The following is a 23,528-nucleotide window of genomic DNA, read 5'->3' as shown; positions in this document are numbered from 1 at the left end:
TTTCTTTTCTTTTTTTCTTTTCTTAGTTTCGTCAGGACTTGGGAATGGTCCCTTGTCATTTAGATTGAATGAAAAGTATGGAATAAAATTGGAGTTAAGAAAGATTTAATGTTCACTGGTATAGTAGGGTTACTTTATGAATTGTATTGCCTATGACTATATTTTAATATTGAGTTGAGAAGGTATTAAATTTAAGTGGCTGAACTAAGCCCCTTCTTAATCTTTTTTATTTTGTCTTTCAAAAGAAAATACAGTATGTTACACATAATACTGTCTTATTCAGTATTGTTCTATAGTAACATTGTTAATAGTTTATAACCAAACCAACTCCATTTGGCAAGCCCACTCTAACTTTATGTGATTAATTGTTCTTTTAACATCTGTGACATTGTTGTACTTAAAGTTACGTTTTATGAAATGATAGTTTTGATTTAACTGAGATTAACTAAACCCCAGTTTCCTCATCTGCAAAAATGGTAATACTTTGCCCACCATAGTACTATGCCACAAAATTGTTATTATACAGCAGTTAATTGTAAGGATCGAATGATATAATGGTTGTTAGTCTAAAAAGCACGAAGTGCCTGCTTATCCAGGTTAAATTGTTGACACAGAGTGTGAGCAGAGATTGTAAAGCTAGTTTACATTCCTTCCTTCCTCCCTTTTATGTAATGCTTACAGCTTTAAAGAAAGTTTATTTCCCTTGTATGTAGATTGCAAAATTGCATAATAATTTTTATTGAATGGAATTCTTGGGGGAGTCCTAACTTTTTTACCAGGTCTTGACCACTGAAGCTATTAGATACATAGTAGCCAAAGATTTTCCAGAGTATACACAAGCAGAGCAGTTTACTTTGGCATTTTTAATATTTTTCCATTTTTAGGTGAGGGGAATAAAGAAGGGAAAGAAGAATAGAATAAATGGAGCAATTTGCTTTATTAGCCAAATCAAGAAAAATAAAAGCTTGAAACATGGCCTTGGTTGTGTGTGTGTGTGTGCTTTTTTTAGACATAAGCCTAGATTGATTGATAACCCCATTTGAGGTTCATTAGATTCAGGTTTAATGTTTTACAGAAATGCTAGTCTCTTAAGCCCTTTTGTTGTTTGTCACAACAAACTGTGGATAGGACAGAGGCCCCAGTTGTAGCACATTTGCAGATATCTGATCAATTCAGGATATGGCTTTGGGGCCTTATCCCCTTTTGCCCTCGCATACTTACTCCATAAGATAATTTCTTTTTTTTTTTTTTTTAGCCTTAATTTTTGGTGTATTGTCTTATAGGTGGAAGAGTGGTAAGGGTGGGCAATGAGGGTCAAGTGACCCGCCCGGGGTCACACAGCTGGGAAGTGGCTGAGGCCGGGTTTGAACCCAGGACCTCCTGTCTCTAGGCCTGACTCTCACTCCACTGAGCTACCCAGCTGCTCCCATAAGATAATTTCTTAAGATTTTTCTTGTTAGTGGGAGGAGATGGTCATTTTTATGACTTATAAGTAAGTCATGAATTTACTTGGTCAGAATTTGTGGACTCAGCTAAAGATATTATGGTTCTAAGAAATTCCTGAAATTTGTAAAAGTCATGTTTCATTAATTATGAAAGAGGGTAAAATAGGAAAATAGTGCTTGCAAATGTCTCTTAATAATTAATCACTTATTTGAGTCTCCTTACCAGGGTGTGTATTGTGAAGATTGAAGGGGAAGTTGGGCTGGAGGAGGAAAGGGAAATATGTCAAAACATTCCAGTTTGTACTTTTTATGGACAATGAAGAGTAAAATTCCAGTGATGTGAAAAATCTTAGGTAGCCAATAGACAAACAAACCTGAAAGAAGGACATTGTATGTAGATAAAAAACCAAATTCTCATAGGATTAGAATAAGATTATGTAAAAAATGATAACCTCATGAAAATAAAGCAAAACAAAAACAAAACACATTATTATAAGACATATTTATTTCTTTGAACAGTTACCATAATGACTTGTTTTTTTCCTACTTTAAATTTCACAAGATGCCTTTATCACAAGACCCAATGAAGCAGTTGGGTACAGTCTTTATTAAGCCCATTTAATAGATAAAGAAACTAAGGCAAAGGGGATGTTAAGTGAATTGCCTAGGGTCAATTAGAGATAGAACCAGAATTTGAACAAGAGCAAGAATTATACCCATTCTACTATCACATATTAATGATTTAATAAAGATTTAGCATGATGCAATGAGAAAGCACCGAAATTGAGGTCAGCCAAAAAAAGAAAAAGAAATGGGAGGCAGACACCCTGTGGATAAGTTCTATTAACAGCACTTATTAACTCTGTGACTTTGGACGGATTCTCTCAGCCCATTATCCTTATCTGTAAGATAGATTAAAATGCCTATCCTATTCCATAGTCTTATTATGAGAAGAAGAGAGAGAATGTATGGGAAGTCTTTGAAAACCACCAAACCCTACACAAATAAAAGATGCTGTCATTATTTACCTTCAAGAAGGAAAAATGAAGGGAAGAGTTAGTCGGTATATATTTATTAAGCACCTACTATATGTTAGGCAATTGTGCTAAGTTCTGGGGATACAGAGGGGCAAAATCTTCCCATAGAGCTTACAATCTAATGGGGGAAGCCATGAGCAAACAAATATGTATAAATAAGGCATAGACAGCACACATAATAAGGGAGGTAAGGCACTAGAATTAAGAAGTTTTGGGGAAGCTCTTCTTGTAGAAGATAGTTGAAATTCAAAAGGAAACCAGGGAAGTCAGTAGGTAGAGGAGAAGGAAAGGAAGCATTCCAGGCTTGGGGAACAGTCAGAAAAAATGCCTAGTACAGAGATGGAACATCTTGTTCATGAAATGTCAAAGAGTACAGTGTCACCCAATCAAAGAGTGCATGTCAAGGAGTAAGGTGTCAGATGACTGGAAAAGTAGGAAGTGACTAGATTTTGGATGGTTCTGAATGCCAAGCAGAGAATGTTGTATTTGACCCTGGAGAAAATAGGGATATGCTGGAGCTTATTGAGTGGGAGATGGGGTGGATTGAACCTGTATTTTAGGAAAATCACTTTAGTAGCTAAATGGAGAATACATTGGAGTGTGGAGAGACTTGAGACAGTAAGACTCACCAGCAGGTTATTAATAGCTAACATTTATAGAGTGCTTACTACATGCTAGGAACTGTGCTCAGGGCTTTACAATTATTATCTCATTTGATCCTTACAACAACTCTTGGAGGTAGGGGCTGTCATCTTCCCTATTTCTTACAGATTTACAAATGGAGGCAGGCAGAAGTTAAATGACTTGCTCAAGGTCATATAGCTAGTAAGTATCTAAAGCTATATTTGGATTCGGGTCTTCCTGACTCTAGAGGCCTGCTACTCTAGTCACTACAACAACTAGCTGACTATTGAATATTAATTGTTTTATCTGTGAGAAAAAAATAAAACTAGTCTCATTAATCTAAATAAATTCCTTTCTTATTACACAGAATGCATTAAAGACTTTGACATTTGATCCAATACTTAAAAAAAAAAATAGGGCAAATGGGGGCAGCTGGTGGATTGAGAGCCAGGCCTAGATAACTAGATAAGGTAGGTTCTGGGTTCAAATCTGAACTCAAACACTTCCTAGCTGAGTGACCCTGGGCAAGTCACTTAACCCCTGTTTCCTAGCTCTTACCACTCTCTGCCTTGGAACCAATATACAGTATTGATTCTAAGGTGGAAGGTAAGGATTTTTAAAAAATTAGTGCAAATAGGATCTGTTGCTCTAAGAAATTATCCTATCCTTGCAGTTCTGCCATAATAAATAATGTTTTGGATTTTCGTTTAATCTTGAATGTCTACTTTCCTAGTATCACTGTTCCTCCTTTTATCACAGTATGTCAATAGAAAAATGTGTTTTTAATTTGTATGCATGAAATACCTTTAAAAAAGAAAGTAAAAGTTTGGTTTGCTATATTTAACAATCTGGGAGGAAAAGAAATGTGTCTTCACACAGTGAAGTTTAGAGTTGCTTATGGTGAAATATAATAGTCTTCTACATCAAAGCAAAAAAAAAATTCTATGTTTTTATTCAGTTCAATGCTACATTTTTTCTCCTTCAGTGTTATAGGTCATTTAATAAAATTAATCATTGATTATTTTAAAGAATTCTAAGAAACATAACTTGAAGGTTAAACCGGTTAACTAGATTTATCTTAATGAAGCTGTCTATTTTTTCCTGTTTGACATTTCATCAGAAACGAAAAGCCTCATGTGATAAAGTGGAACTTTTGATTACCATGAGGCTTCTCTGAATCCTAGAAATTTTGATCCAGAACATCAGGATAGAGGTGAAGATTTACCTACCTAGGGCTAAACCAGTACATAACCTACATATTTTATTTTTTTAATTTTTTAAACCCTAATATCTTTTTTTATATATATCCTTCTATATTAATTTTTTTTATTTGTTACAGGACTAGGCAATGGGGGTTGAGTGACTTACCCAGTGTCACACAGTTAGGAAGTGTCTGAGGCTAGATTTGAACCTAGGACCTCCCGTCTCTAGGCCTGGCTCTCAATCCACTGAGCCATCCAGCTGCCCCCATAACCTGCATATTTTAAAGATCTACTCCTTGTACTCAGATTGGAATTGCAAACCCAAATAATACCTGTGGTATGGGAGATAGAACACTGAACTTGAAGTCAGGAAGATCTAGGTTCATATCTGTCCTCAGACAGTAAATATAGCCTTGGGCAAGTTGTAGCCTGTGAAACAAAGTCTGTCTCAGTTTCCTCAACTGTAAAATGGAGAGAAATGGGGGCAGCTGGGTAGCTCAGTGGATTGAGAGCCAGGCCTAGAGACGGGAGGTCCTAGGTTCAAATCTGGTCTCAGACACTTCCAAGCTGTGTGACCCTGGGCAAGTCACTTGACCCGCATTGCCTAGCCTTACCACTCTTCTGCCTTGGAGCCAATACACAGTGTTGACTCCAAGACGGAAGGTAAGGGTTTAAAAAAAATAATGGAGAGAAATAATAGCAACTACCTCTTAGGGTTATTGTGAGGATCAAATAAGATGCTATTTGAAAAATGCTAACCTGGTACATAGTAGGCACTTAATAAATGCTTATTCCTTCCTTTTTTTCTTCTCTTTATGGTTTACCTCAGGTCAAGCCATATTAGCTAGTATTTTTGTACCAGGCTCTATGCTAAGTGTTAAGTATACAAAAAAAAGGCAAAAGATAGCTTGCCCTCAAAAAACTCAGAATCAAATGGGGGAAGAGAACAACATGCAAATAACTATATAAAAAACAAGATATAGATAGGCTTATTTGGAGATCATCTTAGAGGGGAGGCCCTAGCATTCAAGGGTACCAAGAAAGTCTTTTTGAGAAGGTGAGATTTTAGATGAAATTTGAAGTAAGCCAGAAAGCAAAATTAGGAGGAAGAGAATACTAAGCATGGAGGACAGCCAATGACAATACCTAGAGTCAGGAGATGGTGTGTCTTGTGGGAAGAGCAGTGACACTGAAGCCTCTGTCACTAGATTCAGGAGTAGGTGGAGTGGAGTAAAGGAGGTGAAATCTGGAAAATGGAAATGGAGCGTAAGTCCTGATTGGGGAGGAATTTGAGGCAGGGAGACAAATCAAAAGGCCTGCAAGGGGCAATCAGGTGGCTCAGTGAATAGAGAGCCAGGTCCAGAGATGGGAGGTCCTGGGTTCAAATATGGCCTCAGACACTTCCTAGCTGTGGGACCCTGGGCAAATCACTTAACCTAAAATGGCTAGCCCTTACCACTTTTCTTCCTTTTACAATACACAGTATTGATTCTAAGATGGAAGATAGGGATTTAAGAGGAAAAAAAACCCAAACAAACAAAGGCTATTGCAATAGTCCAGGCATGAAGTGGTGATGGCCTCTACCAGGCATTGTCAGAGGAAAGAAATGTGTTAGAGATATTTCGAGGATAGAAACAATAGGACGTGACAATAGATTAGATATTGGGGTGGGGAGAGGTGGAAAAGAACTTGGAATTAAGAATAACAACTGAATTGTGAGCCTGGGCTACCAGGAGGATGAGGATAACCCCTTACCTGCCATAGGGAAGTTAGTTAGCAAGAGAGGAGGACTTATTGATGGTAGGGAGAGAAGAGTGATTAGTTCCCTTTTGGACGTGCTGAATTAAAGATATCTATGGGACATAGTTATAGAGGTCTAAAAGGCAGTTTTCAATATAAGACTAGAAGTCAGGAGAAATATTCAGGCTTCCTAAATTGATCTGAGAATCATTTGCATCTTTTGTGATAATCAAATCCTTGGGAACTGAGGAGATTACCAACTGAAATAGAATGTGGCTTCTTGCCAGAGGTTGTATGTTTGAAGACACACTTCTGTTTTACATATATATATATATATTTCTGATGATGAGAGGATAATTGTCATAATCATCACTTAAGTTAAAATAAAAAATTCAAATTTTTAGTGGCATAGTGAAAGATGGCTAAGTAAACAAATACTTGATAAGAAAAATAAGCATCCTTTATATGTACTAATAGTTATAAATAATTTGAATTTTTTCAGAGCTCACAGTTTGTCACCTACGGACCACCTAGCAGCTTTTTATCTGGCTCTGCAGCTGGCCATATCCAGACAGGTATGTTTATATAGTCTTGTTTCCTGAGATTGTATTCTGAACTTAGGAAGATATGCCATCCAAGTTTAATTCCTTCAGTTTCTCATTTTGGTACAGTAGCTGATTTTTCATCCATTTGAGGTTAAAGTAGAATCTTAAACCTTTTTAGTCAATCATCTATATGGTGTAAAATGGTAAAGTTAGAGGGAAGGCTTTAGTCATGCTTTGAACGAGGGGTGGATAGGACTGGGAAAGACCTCCTTCATGAAGTGGGATTTGAGCTGAGACTTCTTAGAATCCAGGAGGTGGATGTTGGAGAGAGAGTGTTTTAGGTATGGCAGATAGGCATTAAGAAGCATGAGGAGTGGCTTGTATTCAAGGAACATCAAGTAGTCTAGTAGGTCTGTGTATCTGGATTGTAGACTGTGTGGGAGAAAAGTATAAGGAGAATGGGAAAGATAGCAAGGGGCCAGCTTGTGATAGGTTTTAATGCCAAATATAGTTGGGGGTTTTTTGAGGGCTTTTTTAATTTAATTTTTTTAAATTTAAGTATTTTTCCATGGTTATATGATTCATGTTCTTTCCCTATTTTTCCCCCTACCCCCTCCTAGAGCAAGCAATTCTACTGGGTTATACATGTATTATTACTCAATACCTTTTTCTATATTATCCATTTTTTGTAATAACCTTTTAAAAACCAAAACCTCACATCCAATACCCATATAAACAAGTGAAAAATCAAATGTTTTCCTTTTGTGTTTCTACTCCCACAATTCTTTCTCTCAATGTGGATAGCCTTCTTTCTCCTAAGTCCCTCAGAATTGTCCTGGATCCTTGCATTGCTATTAGTAGCAAAGTTGCTTACATAGGATTGTCCCACAACGTTTCAGTTTTTGTGTACAATGTTCTCCTGGTTCTGCTCATTTCACTCCTCATAGGTTTGTGGAGGTCTTTCCAGCTGTTATGAAAATCAAGCAGTTTATCTAAATGTAGCTTTTGATATTTGTTCTTAGAGTTAATGAAGAGCCACTGGAGCTAATGAAGTAGAGAAATGCCAGGGTCAGACCTGAGCATTAGAAAAGTCACTTTGACTTTGGAGTGGAGGATTGGACTGGAATAAAGACTTGAGACAGGGAAACCATCTAGAAGATGACTGCAGAGGTGAGACCAGAGGTGAGGAAGGGATACACCAGCAGGGTGTCAGTCAATGTGAGTGATGAGAAGGGGCCTTGTAAGAGAGACGCTGTAAAGGTAGAAAGGACAAGATTTGATCATGGATTGTATATGTAGAGAGGCGAATATAAATGAGGAGTTGAAGATGACGCTGGGATTGCCAGTGTGGGGGACTAGGAGAATGATGGTGTCCTTAACAATAATAGGAAAGTTGGAGAGCAATTGGAAAATAAGGGAAAGTGGAGCATTTGGAGGGGAAAATAATAACGGCTCTTTTGTACATGCTGAATTTAAGATGTCTGTAGGACACAGTCTAAGATGGCTAGGTAGTTGGTGATGTAGGACTGGGCCTCAAGAAGGAGTTTAGAGGTGGACATATATCTATATCTGAAAACCATCCACAAAGAAATAATAATCAACCCCATGAGAACTGATGAGATCACCAAGTCAAACAGTGTAGAATGAAAAGAGATAGGGGCCAGGGACAGAGCTTTGGGGAACTCTCAGCATTCCATAGTAGGCATAGCCTTGCTGAAGAGCAGTAAATGTAACTAAAAATGAGTGGTCAGGCAATTAAGAAGAGAATTAAGAGAGAACAATGTCAGGAAAACCTAAGAGGAGAAAGTATCCAGGAGAAGATGACAATGTCATATGTTGCAGAGAGGTTAAGAAGGATTAAGATTGGAGAAAAGGCCATTAGGTACCGCAATTAAAGTAACTTTGGAAAGAGAAGTTTCATTCGAATAATAAGGTCAAAAACCTGATTGCATGGGGTTTGGAAGAGTGAGAGGAGAGGAATTGGAGGCATCTAGTGTCAATGACTTTCTCAAGGAATTTAATTAAGAAGAGGAAGAGAGATGTAGGATGATATTGAGCTGAGATGATTGGACTAAGTGAGGGTTTTTAAAGGAAGAAGACAACATAAATGTATTTGTGGGCAGCAGAGAAGGAGTCATTAGATAGGGAGAGACCGAAGACTGAAAGAAGTGGGGTAGCTAGGGAGCACAGTGGATAGAGTACTAGGCCTGTAGTTAGGAAGACCTTGATTCAAATCTAGCCTCAGACATGTCTTAGCTTTGTGACTATAGGCAAGTCACTTAATCCCAATTGCCTATCCCTTAAGACAATAGGTAAAGATTAAAAAAAATGATTGGAAGGAGAGGGGGAATAATAATGAAGGTAATCCCTTGGAGAAGATGAAAGGGAATGGAATCAAGGATGCATATAGAGGAGTTTGTCTCCATAAAGAAAAAGGCCACCTCTTCTTGAGAGATGGGTGAAGGAAGAGTTAGTGTGAGATGATGGATCCAAGAGAGAAGCCTGCATGCACCCACCCATTAGGGAAGATACATAAATGAAGATCTTGCAAAGGAGATTGAAAAGGATCCTTCTTGCAGGTAGGAGGAAGACCCTAACAGGACAGTAACACAGAAAGACAGAGAAGAGTTTGAAGAAAGGATGACTTATTTCAGCAGTTTCTGATGCTGTCGAGATCAAGAGATGAGAAAAGGCCGTTGTGATTGGGGATAGAGATCCAATAGATGAGGAGAGACTGAAAATTGTCAAAGAAGGCAAGATCAAAGGCATAATCTCTCCGAGGAGATAATAACAAATGCACAAGTTGAAGGGTTACTTTTGGGTTGGTGCTAGAGTGCCTCAAAATGTGGAATTGGAGAGAATAGAGAGCTCGGGAGGGATGACCCTAAGGTTTTTGGAGATGGCATCACTGTGTTGGTTGAAGTTTCCAGGTGTAAAGGGGAGTGAGATTCAGAAGAATTCTGAGAACTGAACTTCTTGGGGAAGGAAGGAGCATGGTCTGAGAGCTGTGCAGTAATAGCCATCAGTTTTGTTGAATGATTTAATATCTGACTTTATTTTTTTATTTTTTAGACAATGGGGGTCAAGTGACTTGCCCAGGGTCACACAGCTGGGAAGTGTCTGAGGTCAGATTTGAACCTAGGGCCTCCCATCTCTAGGCCTGGCTCTCAATCCACTGAGCTACCCAGCTGCCCCCTGTTGAATGATTTAAATGGAATTTCCTCCTCCTCTCCCCTCTTTCTTCCATCCCAAAGCTAACTAAATTTCTTCCTTCCCCAAATGTAACATTTTATTTATTTTAAAAATATCTTTATTTTTATTACAATAGCAAATTTACACATAGGTTTTCCAAAGTTACACGATTCATGTTGTCTCCCTCTCCTCTTTCCATCCCTCTCCTGGAGTTGATGAGCAATTCCACTGTGTTATACATGTAGCTAACTAAATTTCTTATTAGTGTTTCATCCTTGAGGACTCTACTCTCTTTTCAGGAACTAACAGGCAGCACAACAGGTTATTCTAGTCATCATGTTAGGGTGCCTGCTGACAGCAGGTGTGCATTGAAATCAACAATTATTGGTATGGGCACTTCCATAGTCTAAGATCAGGCTCTGTATGGTGTTAATCCTAAATGTTTCTGGCTTCAGAATTGCCCAAGACAATAATAGTAGCATGAAGGTTGGAGTGACTTAATTCCTTTTGATGCTTCATACTGGGAATACCCCTCTAGTCCAGCATAGTGTGGTCCATATTTGTCAAAATCATTGGTATGTAAAACTCTTGTGGATCTGGAATAAGATTTAAATGTAACTGGAAAAATTTTTAACAATATAAATAAAAAGACAGCACAACAGAGTTTAATGCTTATTTATGGTTTTCTTAGTCAGTAATGCGGTTCATGGTGATCAATTTCTGTTTGAATTGGATGCCACTATTCTAAGAGATGAGAGAGGACCAGAAACCATAACATTTGATGATGATCACTTTGAAGAACTTTTAACCTGGAGAGAAAAAGAGAACATGGTTTTAGAAGACATGTTAGTAGTCTTTAAGCATTTGAATGACTGTCATATATAAGAGGGATTTGACTTGTTCTGCTTGGTCCCATGGGGCAGACTAGTAGCAGTGAGTGGGTGGAAAGATATCACAGAGGCAGATTTCAATATGATATAAGGAAAAACTTCATAAAAATTAGAATTGTTGAAAAGTAGAATAAATTAATTTTGGAGCTATCCCATTTCTTTATTACTGGAAATTTTCAACTGGAGACTGGGTAAAAATTCTTGTTAAGGTGTAGCTTAAACTAGATAGATGACCTTAATTTGAACCAGATGACCTCTGAAGCTTATCCCAGCTCTGTGATTTTGTGACTCATTTCAGTGAATTTTCACATGAGAAAAACCCACTCTTTCTAGAAGGCGAATAGAACTACTAGTTTTAGCAACTCTGAATTTCCTTCATTCCACTATCCTTGTCAATATGACTATAAATAATTTTCTCCTGTTTTCTCTGTATAAGTTTGTTGTCTTTTTCAAGAGATTAAAAACTTTTTGAAAGTGAAATTTTGTATGATCTTCTGCAAGTTCCTCAGCCTTTCTGGGACTTTGCTTCCTTATCTATAAAGTGAATAGATTAGATTATGATGGCCTTCTTTCACTCAAAAGCCATGGTCCAAAGAATTCTTAAAAGTCATTGCAAATTTATAACTCTCAGATGTATTTTCCACAGACCAGGAGGAATAGGCCATCAATTCCAGCCTTTCATGTAAAAATAAATGTCAATGACACTGAGAGAGAGAATATAAAAATTACTCCCTTAAATACCTCTATATTTCCTTCTGCCTCTGAATATATGCTGATATTAATATTGCTTTTTAAATTTTGAATTCTACTATACATTATTTAGTGCTTGATAGCTTACTAGGGGTTAGTTAATATAGTTGTCTAACTAGACATAAGGATACTACTGTAGCAGCCGTTGAGGATATCTCTGGGTGGTAGCAACAGCATCCATTCCCCAGCAGTATCTCTTATAGATAGCTTTTCCTGATAACTATGTTGGTTTGGGAATTTTGTTCCCTTTACTTTTATAATTAACAATATTTTACAAAGAATCAGTGTGGCATGATGGAAAGAGTTCTTGGCTGAGATTCTAGAGACCCATGTTTTTTCTCTAATTCATCTAATAACTGTCAATATAATATTAGGAACCTCATTTTCCCTTTCTGGGCTCCATTTTAGCATCAGTGAAATAAGAGGGTTAGAATAAAATTTTGTACCTAGGTAGCACAGTGGATAGAGCACCAGGCCTGGAGTTGGGAGGAACTGAGTTCAAATGTGGCAATAGACACTTGCTACCTTGTGACTGTAGGTGAGTCATTTGACCTTGATTGCTGTCACTACTCTTCTGCCTTAGAATTAATACTAAGACAGAAGTAAGGGCTTTAAAAAATGCATTCTGCGAACCAGAAGGATGAGGCTTTTGTAGTAAAAGCTTATGAACCAAGTCCAGCAAATATGACAGTTTTGGATGAGAGAACTGATTGAATTGGAGAAGAGCCTTATATCCTTTGAAGAAAATAAAGTCACCAGGGACTTAAAGGGGGAACCCAAAGTAAGAGAAATGAGAGGTGGCTGCCATCAACACATGGGATTAGAATGGGAAGAAACAGAAGAAAGCATTTCCGATAAAGTTTTGATATCCCATTTTGCACTTCAATGAAAATTCTCTCTTAATTACTGTAGAACTCATTTGGAACTTAGGGTGTTTCTAAATCTAGCATATATGAATTCTTTTGCTATTTGGTTAGTTTTGAAGAATTTTACCTAAGTGGAAGAAGAGTCCCATTACTGGTCACACACATAGTAGTCATACTGAACAAGACTTATTAAATTGTTGTGTTTGAAAACTGATAAGATTGTGCTTTATGCTGCATGAATTTTGGTACATTAGCATAGTATATGTCACTGTAAGTTTCTTCTTGTGTTGTTACATTAGGAACTAATTTGGAAAAGAGATTTTTTTTGAAATTTTACATGAGAAGCAGCATGATATGGTAGAAAAGACCATTGAATGGACAATTTGGAGGCTTAGGTTCAAATCCTGGCTTTATTGTTTTAGATTAATTATCCTAATTAGATGTATGACTATAACCTTTAATTTATGCTATTTCTCAATTTCTTCACTGTAAAATGCAGTAATTTGGGCTTTGCAATTTCTTTTTTTTTTTTTTTTAAACCCTTATACTTTTCGGTGTATTGTCTCATAGGTGGAAGAGTGGTAAGGGTGGGCAATGGGGGTCAAGTGACCTGCCCAGGGTCATACAGCTGGGAAGTGGCTGAGGCCAGGTTTGAACCTAGGACCTCCTGTCTCTAGGCCTGACTCTCACTCCACTGAGCTACCCAGCTGCCCCTGGCTTTGCAATTTCTGAGGTTTCTTCTGTCTCAGATTTCAAGAATCCCACTGTTGGTTACTGTTACTAAACACCTAGGACAGAGGAAGGACTGAAAAGGATGCTAATTCTACTGATGGGGAAGATTTTATCATAGTTGTTTTGGGTTTATATAGATTTTATATTGAGAGGCATTACCACTCCTGGGCCAAGGACGGTCCCTAGCCCGGATGAAAAAAGGAGGAGGGTTGGGCGTGGGGCTAGCAACCCCACCCTGTAAAAACTACATCTGCTAAAGAAACTGCAACCTAAAGTAGGGGCAGCTGGGCTAGCTCAGTGGATTGAGAGCCAGGCCTAGAGACGAAAGGTCCTAGGTTCAAGTCCGGCCTCAGACACTTCCCAGCTGGGTGACCCTGAGCGACTGTGTGTCCCATTGCCTACTGGTTGTGGTCCTATGCTCCTAGAATGGAGTCCCAGGATTAAAAAAAAAATGTCGTAATGGATATTAGCCTCAAAACCATGAAGACCTGGGTTCAAATCCCACCTCTGACCTGTACCAACTGTGTGAGCCTGGACACTTAATCTCTTGGTCCTCCAGGAAACTATCTTAAGACCATTAAGCTGTTGAAAAAGATTGAGATTCAGTTGAGTTTCTCTGAGTTTCCTGTATTAATGAAATCATGGACTGAGACTATCCTATTAAGTGTATTATTTTAAGAAATCTTTTCATTTCAGCAGGACTTTGAAAAATAGAAGTAGTTTAGCTGAGAGAATCTAATTCCACTAAAAACGTCATGTTATTTGTTATAGTCCCCAGTTTGGCTATATCTGTTTGTATATAATCAAAAGCAATTTGAAGTATATAGCAAAGATAAATAGTGTTTATCCAGGGAGAAATTCAAGTCCTGATATTGGCAGTTACAAGAAACTTAGTCTTTCACTTCAATTCATTGGTTACTCTGTTGTTTCAAAAAATTTGATGCTTGCTCAAAAACACTTGAGTTGCTTTATGATTTGTGGTTGATAGCAAGGACTCTTATGACACATTTTTTTTCTTCCCAGAATCTGAATACAGAGCATATTAGACATGAATCTTCATCTTCAGTTGTGTTCACATATAGAAATGTTACCTCTTTAAAATTGGTGTGTATATTCTTTATGATTTAAAAGTCTATTTTGGTTTTGTTTTCAACCAGATACCAGAAGCATTGGGCTATGTTCGCCAAGCTCTTCAACTCCAAGGGGATGATGCCAACTCTTTGCATCTCCTTGCCCTCTTATTGTCAGCTCAGAAACATTACCATGATGCTCTGAACATCATTGACATGGCCCTGAGTGAATATCCAGAAAACTTTATGTAAGTAGTCCACTTTGTTTTCATTAACTCAGAAATAAACCTTAATTTTGAGGCCTTTTATAGTTTGAGCTGACTACAGCTAGTGTCTGGTGTCAAAATGGTTTCTTTTCAGAGCTCATAGATACTATGTGAATTGGATGACATGCATCCTTCCCTAATTATTTTTAGAGAATTAATAACAGCATGGTTTCAAATTAAAACATCATGATTCAGTTAAATACTGTATATAGTACATTACCTGAATGCTTTTAGACATAGTATAGAAATGAGACAGGAACTTTGGGTCAGTAATCAAATCTTATAGTACTACCAATTCTGCTCTTAACTCACTTGGGCAGCCTCAATCAAAACACTTCATCTTTTTCTAACTCTGTCTTCTTCTCTGGAAAATGGAGCTACTTAAATGAATAATATTTTCAAGGTGTGCTGAGAATTTACATTTAAAAAGCACCACATTTATTGGTCCCGTTTACTTTGAAGGCAAACGAGATAGCTAACCTATCATATGAATAGTTTCTTTAGGCATGATTGGGCATGTATAAATCAGAAACGGTTGAGAAATACCTTCAGTCTTTTTGACCATTTGTCCAGTTTTTGCTCTCTGTTAATGCCTTATACATCAGAATGGAGTGAATGATTGGAAAGAGCCAAAATACCTTTGAAAATTAGCTCAGGGACACAGAGATTCCCACTGGCCCTGTTTCATTTTCACTAATCATCAAGAGCCTGTGATTGTCAGGGAGGGAGGGGTAGAGTGAATGGGTGATCTGGGAGGATTGGGATGCATTCTTGGCGTCTCTATAGGACTGAGCACTTCTTCAAAAATATAAGAGGGTCATCTTGTGTGTTATTTCTTTGCATTACCACTTCTTACTATTTTTAATCAGTTTATTTTCAACAGCTCTACTTAGAAAACAGATTCCTAAATTTCCATTACAAGTATTTTTCATCTACAAGGGGGAAAAAGGCACCCTTGATTACTGGGTGCTCGATAATAATTTGGGAAAATTCTGACTTGGGATATAGCACTAGTTCAGATATTTATGTAGAGTGAGTTGACAAGCTATTATTGCACTTTTCATGCCTTGCTGGTCTTAGAATCATTCCTTCCCTTGCCGAGTTTATTTCTAGATTTTGTCCAAAGCAATTTAGGCTCTGAGAATCTTAACAATCGTTTCTTTCCCTTTTGATTTCTTTTCTTTTTGAATACTCTGTTCTTTTCCTATCAATAAATTACCACCTGGTGTACCCAAGTTCTCTCATAAATATTCATAAAGCTGCTCCTCTCCAGTCCTTTATTCCCTTTTAATTTTACTTTTTTTAACTACAGTGTTATCTTACAGTATTGATAGTTTAGTGTGTCATTGGAGAGGAGGGTGATTGAATGGAAAGCCATGCTGTATAATAAGCAGTAAATAATAACTCCTAATATTATCCTCAAAATTGGTGATGGCTCCAAGTGACAGCAGCTGACAGGCTTTTCAAGTGGCAGACCTAAAGAACAGCAGTAGAGATATTTGAGGAGTGCAAGGCTGTTATTTTAATGTTAAAACAGTGAGCTTGAAAAGGAAAGGCATATGGTAGCAGGTTGGAAAGCAACAGAAAACTAGGTTGCCGTTTAAATATTTGTATTTTTTGATGTGTAATGGGAAACTTATCTTCTGAGAATAGTTCATTAAAAGTTTGGGTCAGACATGATCTAACAGTTTTCCTGACTGTAAATTAAACCCATGATTACTCTCAAACCTGAAGAAATTATTGTAGAATTAAATAAAAAAGCAGTCATGTACTATCTTATACCAATACCTAGTAGAGTGCTCAGCATGCAGTATTGCTCAATGAATTTGTTGGATGTTATTCAATATAATTCCCAGTTTTATGTTTTTATGCTTTTATATTTCTGTTTCCCTGCCTAGATTGAGAGTGAGGATTATTTTGCACTTTCCTATACTTCTTAGTACAATATTTAAAACATAGAATAGTGATTTAGTAAATATTTCTTTAGTTTCAGAGAAACAAAAGACTGTCTAAAAAAACCTTAAGATCAGATGTAGTCTAGGTTTAAGGTTAGTGGAGGATGAAGTTCCTCAGTGGTCTTATAATATCAAGTGCTCTTTTTGATTGCTACACCACCTAGATTGCATTTATATATATATATATATATATATATTTTTTTTTTAAACCCTTAACTTCTGTGTATTAGTTCCTTGGTGGAAGAGTGGTAAGGGTAGGCAATGGGGGTCAAGTGACTTGCCCAGGGTCACATAGCTGGGAAGTGTCTGAGGCCAGATTTGAACCTAGGACCTCCCGTCTCTAGGCCTGGCTCTCAATCCACTGAGCTACCCAGCTGCCCCCTAGATTGCATTTTGTAAAGTAGAAAAACTCTTGGATTTATTGTCAGAGGTTCTGGATTTGAATTCTGGCTAGGATGAATATGACTGTGCAAGTCAGAATCTCCTATAAAATGAGTCTGGGCTAGATAATCTTTAGGATAATTTCTGGCTTTAAATCCTTTGTTACTACTCTTAACACACTAACTACCTCGACTTAATATTGCTTTTTTTGACCCATTCAGCAGAGAACTGATGTGGAAATAACAGCTATAGCTGTTCTGTCCTTCAAGGTTGGAAATGAATCTGTTACATCCTTCTACTTAGAAGTAGGACTGAATGAGTGACACTTATCAGCTTAGGAATATAGGAAAAGATGATTTTTCCTGACTATTAGGATTGTAGGACCGTGGAATTTTTTCTCAAGGAAGTTAAGGAATAAGATTTCACTTGAAAGAAATTCTAAAAAACAAGCAATTGTTTCTCAGGAGTGAGAATAGTTGTAGTTCCATCTGGAAAGAGAGGAATGAATTTGAAGCCTCAAGGTCTCAGAAGTCTCTGATATTTTAAAATTTAAAAAACCAAAAACTAAAAACTAAAAACAACAACCCGTCACTGTAACTGTTTCATTTTTGAAAAGCTTTAAATAATTTGTTAAATATATTATATGCATGCTATACGTTTTCCTCTGACCGAGACAGCACATACCTGTACTTCATTGTGTAGTTGATAGAACTGTGAACTGGTTCAGCTGTTCTGGAGAGTCATTTGCAATTATGTCCAAAAAAGAAAACTGTGTAGACCAGTAATGCCAATAATAGGTGTGTACTCTAAAGAGATTAAAGAAAGAGAAAAGAACTAATATGGACAAATAAATTTATGCTAGTTCTTTCTGTGGCTGCATAAAGCTAGAAACTAAGAGGATGCCCATCTAGAATGACTGAACAAATTATGGTATATGAATTAAATGGAAGACTGTTGTACTGTGTAAAAGAAAAACATTGGGAAAGATCTGAGCAAAAATTACTATTGTGAATGTTCAAATCACACAAGCCAGTAGTCTAAAGACATACCCAGTGTAGTTTGAGACCCTGAGCTTTTCAGGTGATAGGAATTTATGCTTTATGCAGAGGAGCTAGATTATACAAAAAGGTTTGGATGCATTTAATATTTTTCTTTGAGGTTTTTTTTTGTAGTTATTTCCACATTTTAACTTTCTTCAATTTTTCTTTTTTTTACTTTTTATTTATTTTTCTAGTTTATTTCTTGTTTTTGAACTTTATGTGAAAGTTGGGCTCTGCTCACTTCAGAATATGGAGGCATTGTCCCAAACTTAGGCTTTTTTTTGTGCTACTCTTTGGTCTGAAAATTTTTGATGCTTCCAAGATCCTGGAAGAGGTGTGGTCATTGCCCTTTTGGTCTGTGCTCTGGTCTATCCCAGGATGTGCCCATGGTCCCCTGTAGCCATTGATGCTAGTGCTCCTTTTTGCTTTAGAACTGTTACCAGGGTCTGTGCTCCCTTGTGACCAACCACCAGCTCTCCTTTCTGCCCCGGAATTGTGACCCACAACTGTGATGGACAACAGAGTTGCCAGTCAGCACCAGCTGTACCCAGTGCCAGGAAATGGATCCCTTTAATTTCTTTCTGACTAGTTGTCTGATCCCCTTACTGTCTCTGGGCTAGGATCTTCTGAAGTTGCTGCTGTTACTGCATGTGTGGGTCCTGGACAAGCTTCCATTCTGGTGTCATAAACTTCTGCTTACCTCTTAAGTTTTTTTAGGTCAGAAAAATGTCTCTTTACAATCTTTTGTTGACTCTGCAACTCCAAAATTTGATTTGAGGCATTATTTTAAAGTGGGAATATTGGGAGAGTTCTGCTGGATGACTGCTCATAATCTACCTCCTGGAAGGTGCAGTTTCAAAGAAAATTGGGAATCTTCTTATGCCCTGATGCAGAATGAAATCAAGAGTATCAAGAGAACTATTTATATATTAACAATAGTTTAAATACAGACAACTTGGAAAGATTTTAGAACCAAAATTACCAACTAAGATCATGAAATATATTACCCACCTCTTGAAAGAGATGTGATGGACTTATGGTGTGAATTGAAATACATATTTTTATGGATGTGGCCAATATGGGAATCTGTTTTGATGGACTATGCAGAATTGTTAGGAGACTTTTGGTTTTTGTTTTCTTGGTGGGAGGCAGAGGAGTGAGAATTGGGTGAGAGAAAAAACAGATTTCTGTTAACTAAAATTAAAAAAAAAGATTGAATTGGGAAAAAGAAAAGAAAAGTACATATCGTTAGAGGAAACATTCATTATTCACCCTTGATAGACCAATAACTACATTTCATGTAATTAGATAAAAATACATTCTCTTTCTCTTTTTGAAAAAATAACTTTCCATGTTTTCCTTTGATTAACATACCTTATTTAGTCATTTTCTCATTTGCTAGGAATTTGGAGTTAGTTGCCAATGTGATGAATGGAACTTTTTTTTTTTTAAGCATTTGTCTTTCTTGGAGACAAAGTAGCAATATGTCATGATTCTTTGTAGCCTGGAAGTTTTCTCAGGGTAACAATTTTGTGTTCTCTTTTTTATTTCCATTCACGTTATTTTAAAATGAAAAGTGGGGATTGAGAATTGATAGTCTGTTCTTCTAGTCTTTGGAAAATGCAACCGAGTTGGAAAACAGCATCAACTTTTGAGAATTCATAGATTCATAGATTGGAAGCTGAAAAGATCATCAGAGTTTATATATTCATAGAATGATAGAATCTAGAGTGAGAAGGGATCCTGGAGACCATTGTCTAATCCCTTGATTTTACAGATGAAGATACTTGGGCCCAGAGAAATTAAATTACTTGCACAGTGTCATACAAGTAATTAGCAGAGTTGGGATTTAAACTCAAGTCATTGGACTCTAAATCCTGTATCTTTTCCACTATAGTATATCTCCATGATAACATACTTTATTGTGGGGCTCTGTAGTTTAATAATGTCTTATAGCAAATTATGGATATATTTTTTCATTAAGGACACTTAACTGATTTGGCTCACTTAATTTCCAATTTGGAAAGAGTAATTTGTATTTGTATATTTAAAATATACATATGTAATATATACTTTGTGCATATATGTAAAATACTCATTTGCATTTGCATATGTATTTCAGTGTATGTATCACATACATCAAATATTCATGACTGCATTGGTATTAAAGCACTTTCTTCCAATATAGATTATAATCCGTCTAAACCAAAACTTTTTTTCTAATTCGCTTAACATTTATTAAGTACCTGCTATGTGCCAAACATTGTGCTAAGTATACAGATAAAAAAAGAGACATTCACTGCTCTCAGGGAGCTTACAACATAATGGAGGGAGAAAACACCCAAGAAGCTGGAATGGGGCAGAGTATAAGAAGGATACTGGGAGGACCCAGCATTTGAACTCTACCAGACCTGCAAGTGGAAAGTGGATGAAAAACTCAAATCCTGCCCTCTCTAAAAGGACAACTTTGAAAGGAATTTTGTGTTTCACCTCCCCAGTCTTCCATTGAGAGGAGAGAGGAAGCTGAGGGAGTTGGGAAGGTGTTGAGCATCCAAGGCATCTTGGCGAGGTTTGTAACTTTTTCTGCACTGGCCCCTTTGGCAATCCAGTGAAGCCTATGACCTCATTTGAGAATAATATTTTAAAATGCATGCAATAAAATAGCTAGAATTACAAATGAAAACAATTATGCCAAAATAAAGATGTAATTTTCCCCCCTTCCCCATCCAAGTTTACAAACCCACTGTAGGCCTCTTGGTCTTCTGGACCCCCTTCATCATTTGTGGCTGAAGAAAATTCATTCTTTCATGGTTCACTCTTTGGTGATAAGCCTCCACCTTTAGGTAGTTTGGTGTTTGGATGGTAGGCTCATTGCGCTTTGCCAGACCCTGACTTCAATCTCTTTCAGGTTGGTGGGACCTGTTAGATTGTAGGCTCTGCTAAGAGCCTATGGCCCACTGTATTCTATGGTAATAGAAGAAGAGTAGGAAATCTATAGTGAGTGCCACATGCCATATATATCATCAGTTCAGTGGTTTTCATAAGAAGGGGCCAAATGTTGAAAGGCAAATAATAATGACTTCTTTGACCTCATGGAAGAGAATAGAACATTAGAATACCCAACTTTAGAAATTATGTATACTTAAATAAAACTTTTCGAACTACAAAAAGATATTTATTTCAAGGCACATATCACATTAAACTTCAAATGTATACATGACTTAATATAAAGTCATATAAAAGAAATAGGAAAAAAAGAAAGGAAGGAGATACCTTTAACAACTATCACTAGGGACAGAATTCTTACCTAATTAAAGGATTGAAGTCATAGAAGAGAAAATGATCAATTTTGAATACACAGAATTGAAAAACTTTTTTTTAATTTAAACATTTATTAATATTCATTTTTAACATGGTTACATGATTCATGCTCCTACTTTCCCCTTCACCCCCCGCACTCCCCCCACCCATGGCCGATGCACATTTCCACTGGTTTTGTCATGTGTCCTTGATCAAGACCTATTTCCAAATTGTTGGCAGTTGCATTGGTGTGGTAGTTTCGAATCCACATCCTCAATCATGTCCACCCCGACCCATGCGTTCAAGCAGTTGTTTTTCTTATATGTTTCCTCTCCTGCAGTCCTTCCTCTGAATGTGGGCAGCGTTCTTTACCATAAATCCCTCAAAATTGTCCTGGGTCCTTGTATTGCTGCTGGTACAGAAGCCCATTACATTCGATTTTACCACAGAATATCATTCTCTATGTACAATATTCTTCTGGCTCTGCTCCTTTCGCTCTGCATCAGTTCCTGGAGATCTTTCCAGTTCACCTGGAACTCCTCCAGTTTATTATTCCTTTTAGCGCAATAGTATTCCATCACCCGCATATACCACAATTTGTTCAGCCATTCCCCAATTGAAGGACATACCCTCCTTTTCCAGTTTTTTGCCACTACAAAAAGCGCAGCTATGAATATTTTCGTACAAGTCTGTTTATCTATGATCTCTTTGGGGTACAAACCCAACAATGGTATGGCTGGATCAAAGGGCAGGCATTCTTTTATAGCCCTTTGAGCATGATTCCAAATTGCCAGCCAGAATGGTTGGATCAGTTCACAATTCCATCAGCAATGCATTAATGTCCCAATTTTGCCACATCCCCTCCAACATTCATTACTCTCCCCTTCTTTCATTTTAGCCAATCTGTTAGGTGTGAGGTGATACCTCAGAGTTGTTTTTTTTTTTTTTTTTTAAATAACTCATATTTATTTTATACAACAGGCAAATCACATCAAAAGGTAGCAAACACACAGAACAGACAGAACAACTCAACATTTTGAGACTTAGGGAATTTTAAGGTCTTCTTTTAGGATAAAGAGGATTATCTTGGTTTCTTTTCTCCTTTTAGCTGATTCAATAAATGTTTCATTTAATTCCTTTGGAAGAATTTATTTTCTTGATATCCACACTACTCAGAATCAATGTCCCATTTTTGAATTTTCCAATTTGTCCTGCTGATCCTGTGGACAAAATACTGGGAGCAGATTTTTTCTTTTTGGACTTCCGACTATCCTCTGAACCTTTTCTCTTCTTTTTTCTGAAAGCGTCTGTGACCTGGGCCATTCTTTTTTCTTCTTCTTTTGCTGCTTTTTTTTCTTTGATCTGCTCTTGCAAAACCTTGTAATTCATGTAATTATTTTTGGGGGGCTTGGCACCCAGCATGATGGCTCTCTCCTGTTCAAGAATCCGTTCTTTCCCCTTCCCATAACCAGTGATCCCAAATCGATGCACTTCCAAACGGGCCTTCTCCAAATTAAACTCTTCCATATCTGATTCCTTCTCAGGGATGTTGACTTTTGTCTTCGTGTTCTCATCTTTGGGAGGTTCTAGTTCCATTTTCTTCTTTTTATTCCAGCTCTGAAATTCAACCACTTCCACTGGGTCTCTTTTGCCCTTCTTTAGCAAAGGAGTAGGGGAAATCGTTGCAGAGACTTCTGGAGGAGGAGCAGGCCCAGTGGCGCCCTTGGAAGGGTCACAAAGAATCTCATCCTTAAGCTTTTTGAAGAAGCCAACAGTACTTTTCTTTTGACCTCTGGAAAGAGACTCTGGTTGCAAGGCTGTGTTCACAGTCAAGGCTTCTGTGGTTATGGAATCTCTCTTGTTCTCCTTTTTGTTTTTGCTTCTTTTCAATTTCTTTTTATCTACCCTCTCTCCGAAATCGTAGAGTTTGTGCAGCAACGTGTCCAGGAGACTCTCAGGCCTGGAAAAGTCCTGTCCTCCCGGCTTTTCCTCCTTGGCCATTATGGGAGATAGGGAAAGGAAGAGACGAAAAAGTATCTTTTAGGGTGGCGACCCAAGCCTTTCCTTCCGCGGTTATTAACTATGAGACCCTGCCAACTTCCGCGTTTCCAGGGCCGAGCCTGGGCACGCGCTTTGGCTCAGCGCGGCTTCCGTCCGGGCCAAGATGGCGGCGCCCGGGGCTTTCTGGAGCGTCCTCCGCGAGTGCCACCGCCCTAGGCGAGGTCGGGCCTCTAAGCGTGGGGCAACAGCTGTCAGCACCACCCTCCCTGTTTAGCTGGGAAGCTCCGGTGCCTCCCGAAAAGCGGCAGCGGAATCATGGCAGCGGCTCGATCATCATTATTTGTTTGGAAAGTGTTTTGTAGTTGTTTTCATATAATTGCTGTGTTTGTTTTGGTAGATAGATTCCTAAGTATTTTATATTGTCTAGGGCGATTTTAAATGGTGTTTCTCTTTCTACTTCTTGCTGTTCTAATGTGTTGGAAATGTATAGAA

General features: G+C 37.7%; 2 protein-coding genes across 4 annotated transcripts in view; one reads left to right on the top strand and one right to left on the bottom strand.

Moving 5' to 3' along the window:
• Nucleotides 1–23,528, top strand: part of TTC7B (tetratricopeptide repeat domain 7B) — a 342,224-nt gene that overhangs the window by 145,984 nt on the left and 172,712 nt on the right. For all 3 annotated transcript variants that reach the window (XM_044665011.1, XM_044665010.1, XM_044665009.1), the window contains exons 12-13: nt 6,526–6,623; nt 14,181–14,341. In XM_044665011.1, the coding sequence (XP_044520946.1) occupies nt 6,526–6,623; nt 14,181–14,341 (259 nt within the window). The remainder of the gene's footprint in view (nt 1–6,525; nt 6,624–14,180; nt 14,342–23,528) is intronic.
• Nucleotides 22,000–23,204, bottom strand: LOC123237845 (uncharacterized protein C1orf131-like). Its single transcript, XM_044665012.1, has one exon. The coding sequence runs from the start codon at nt 23,034–23,036 to the stop codon at nt 22,161–22,163; it is 876 nt and encodes a 291-aa protein (XP_044520947.1). The 5' UTR covers nt 23,037–23,204; the 3' UTR covers nt 22,000–22,160.

This window comes from Gracilinanus agilis, chromosome 2, assembly GCF_016433145.1.
Source record: "Gracilinanus agilis isolate LMUSP501 chromosome 2, AgileGrace, whole genome shotgun sequence".
Classification (NCBI taxonomy): Eukaryota; Metazoa; Chordata; class Mammalia; order Didelphimorphia; family Didelphidae; genus Gracilinanus; species Gracilinanus agilis.
Note: the sequence above shows the minus strand (reverse complement) of the source record. Positions and strands in the feature narration are given on the sequence as shown.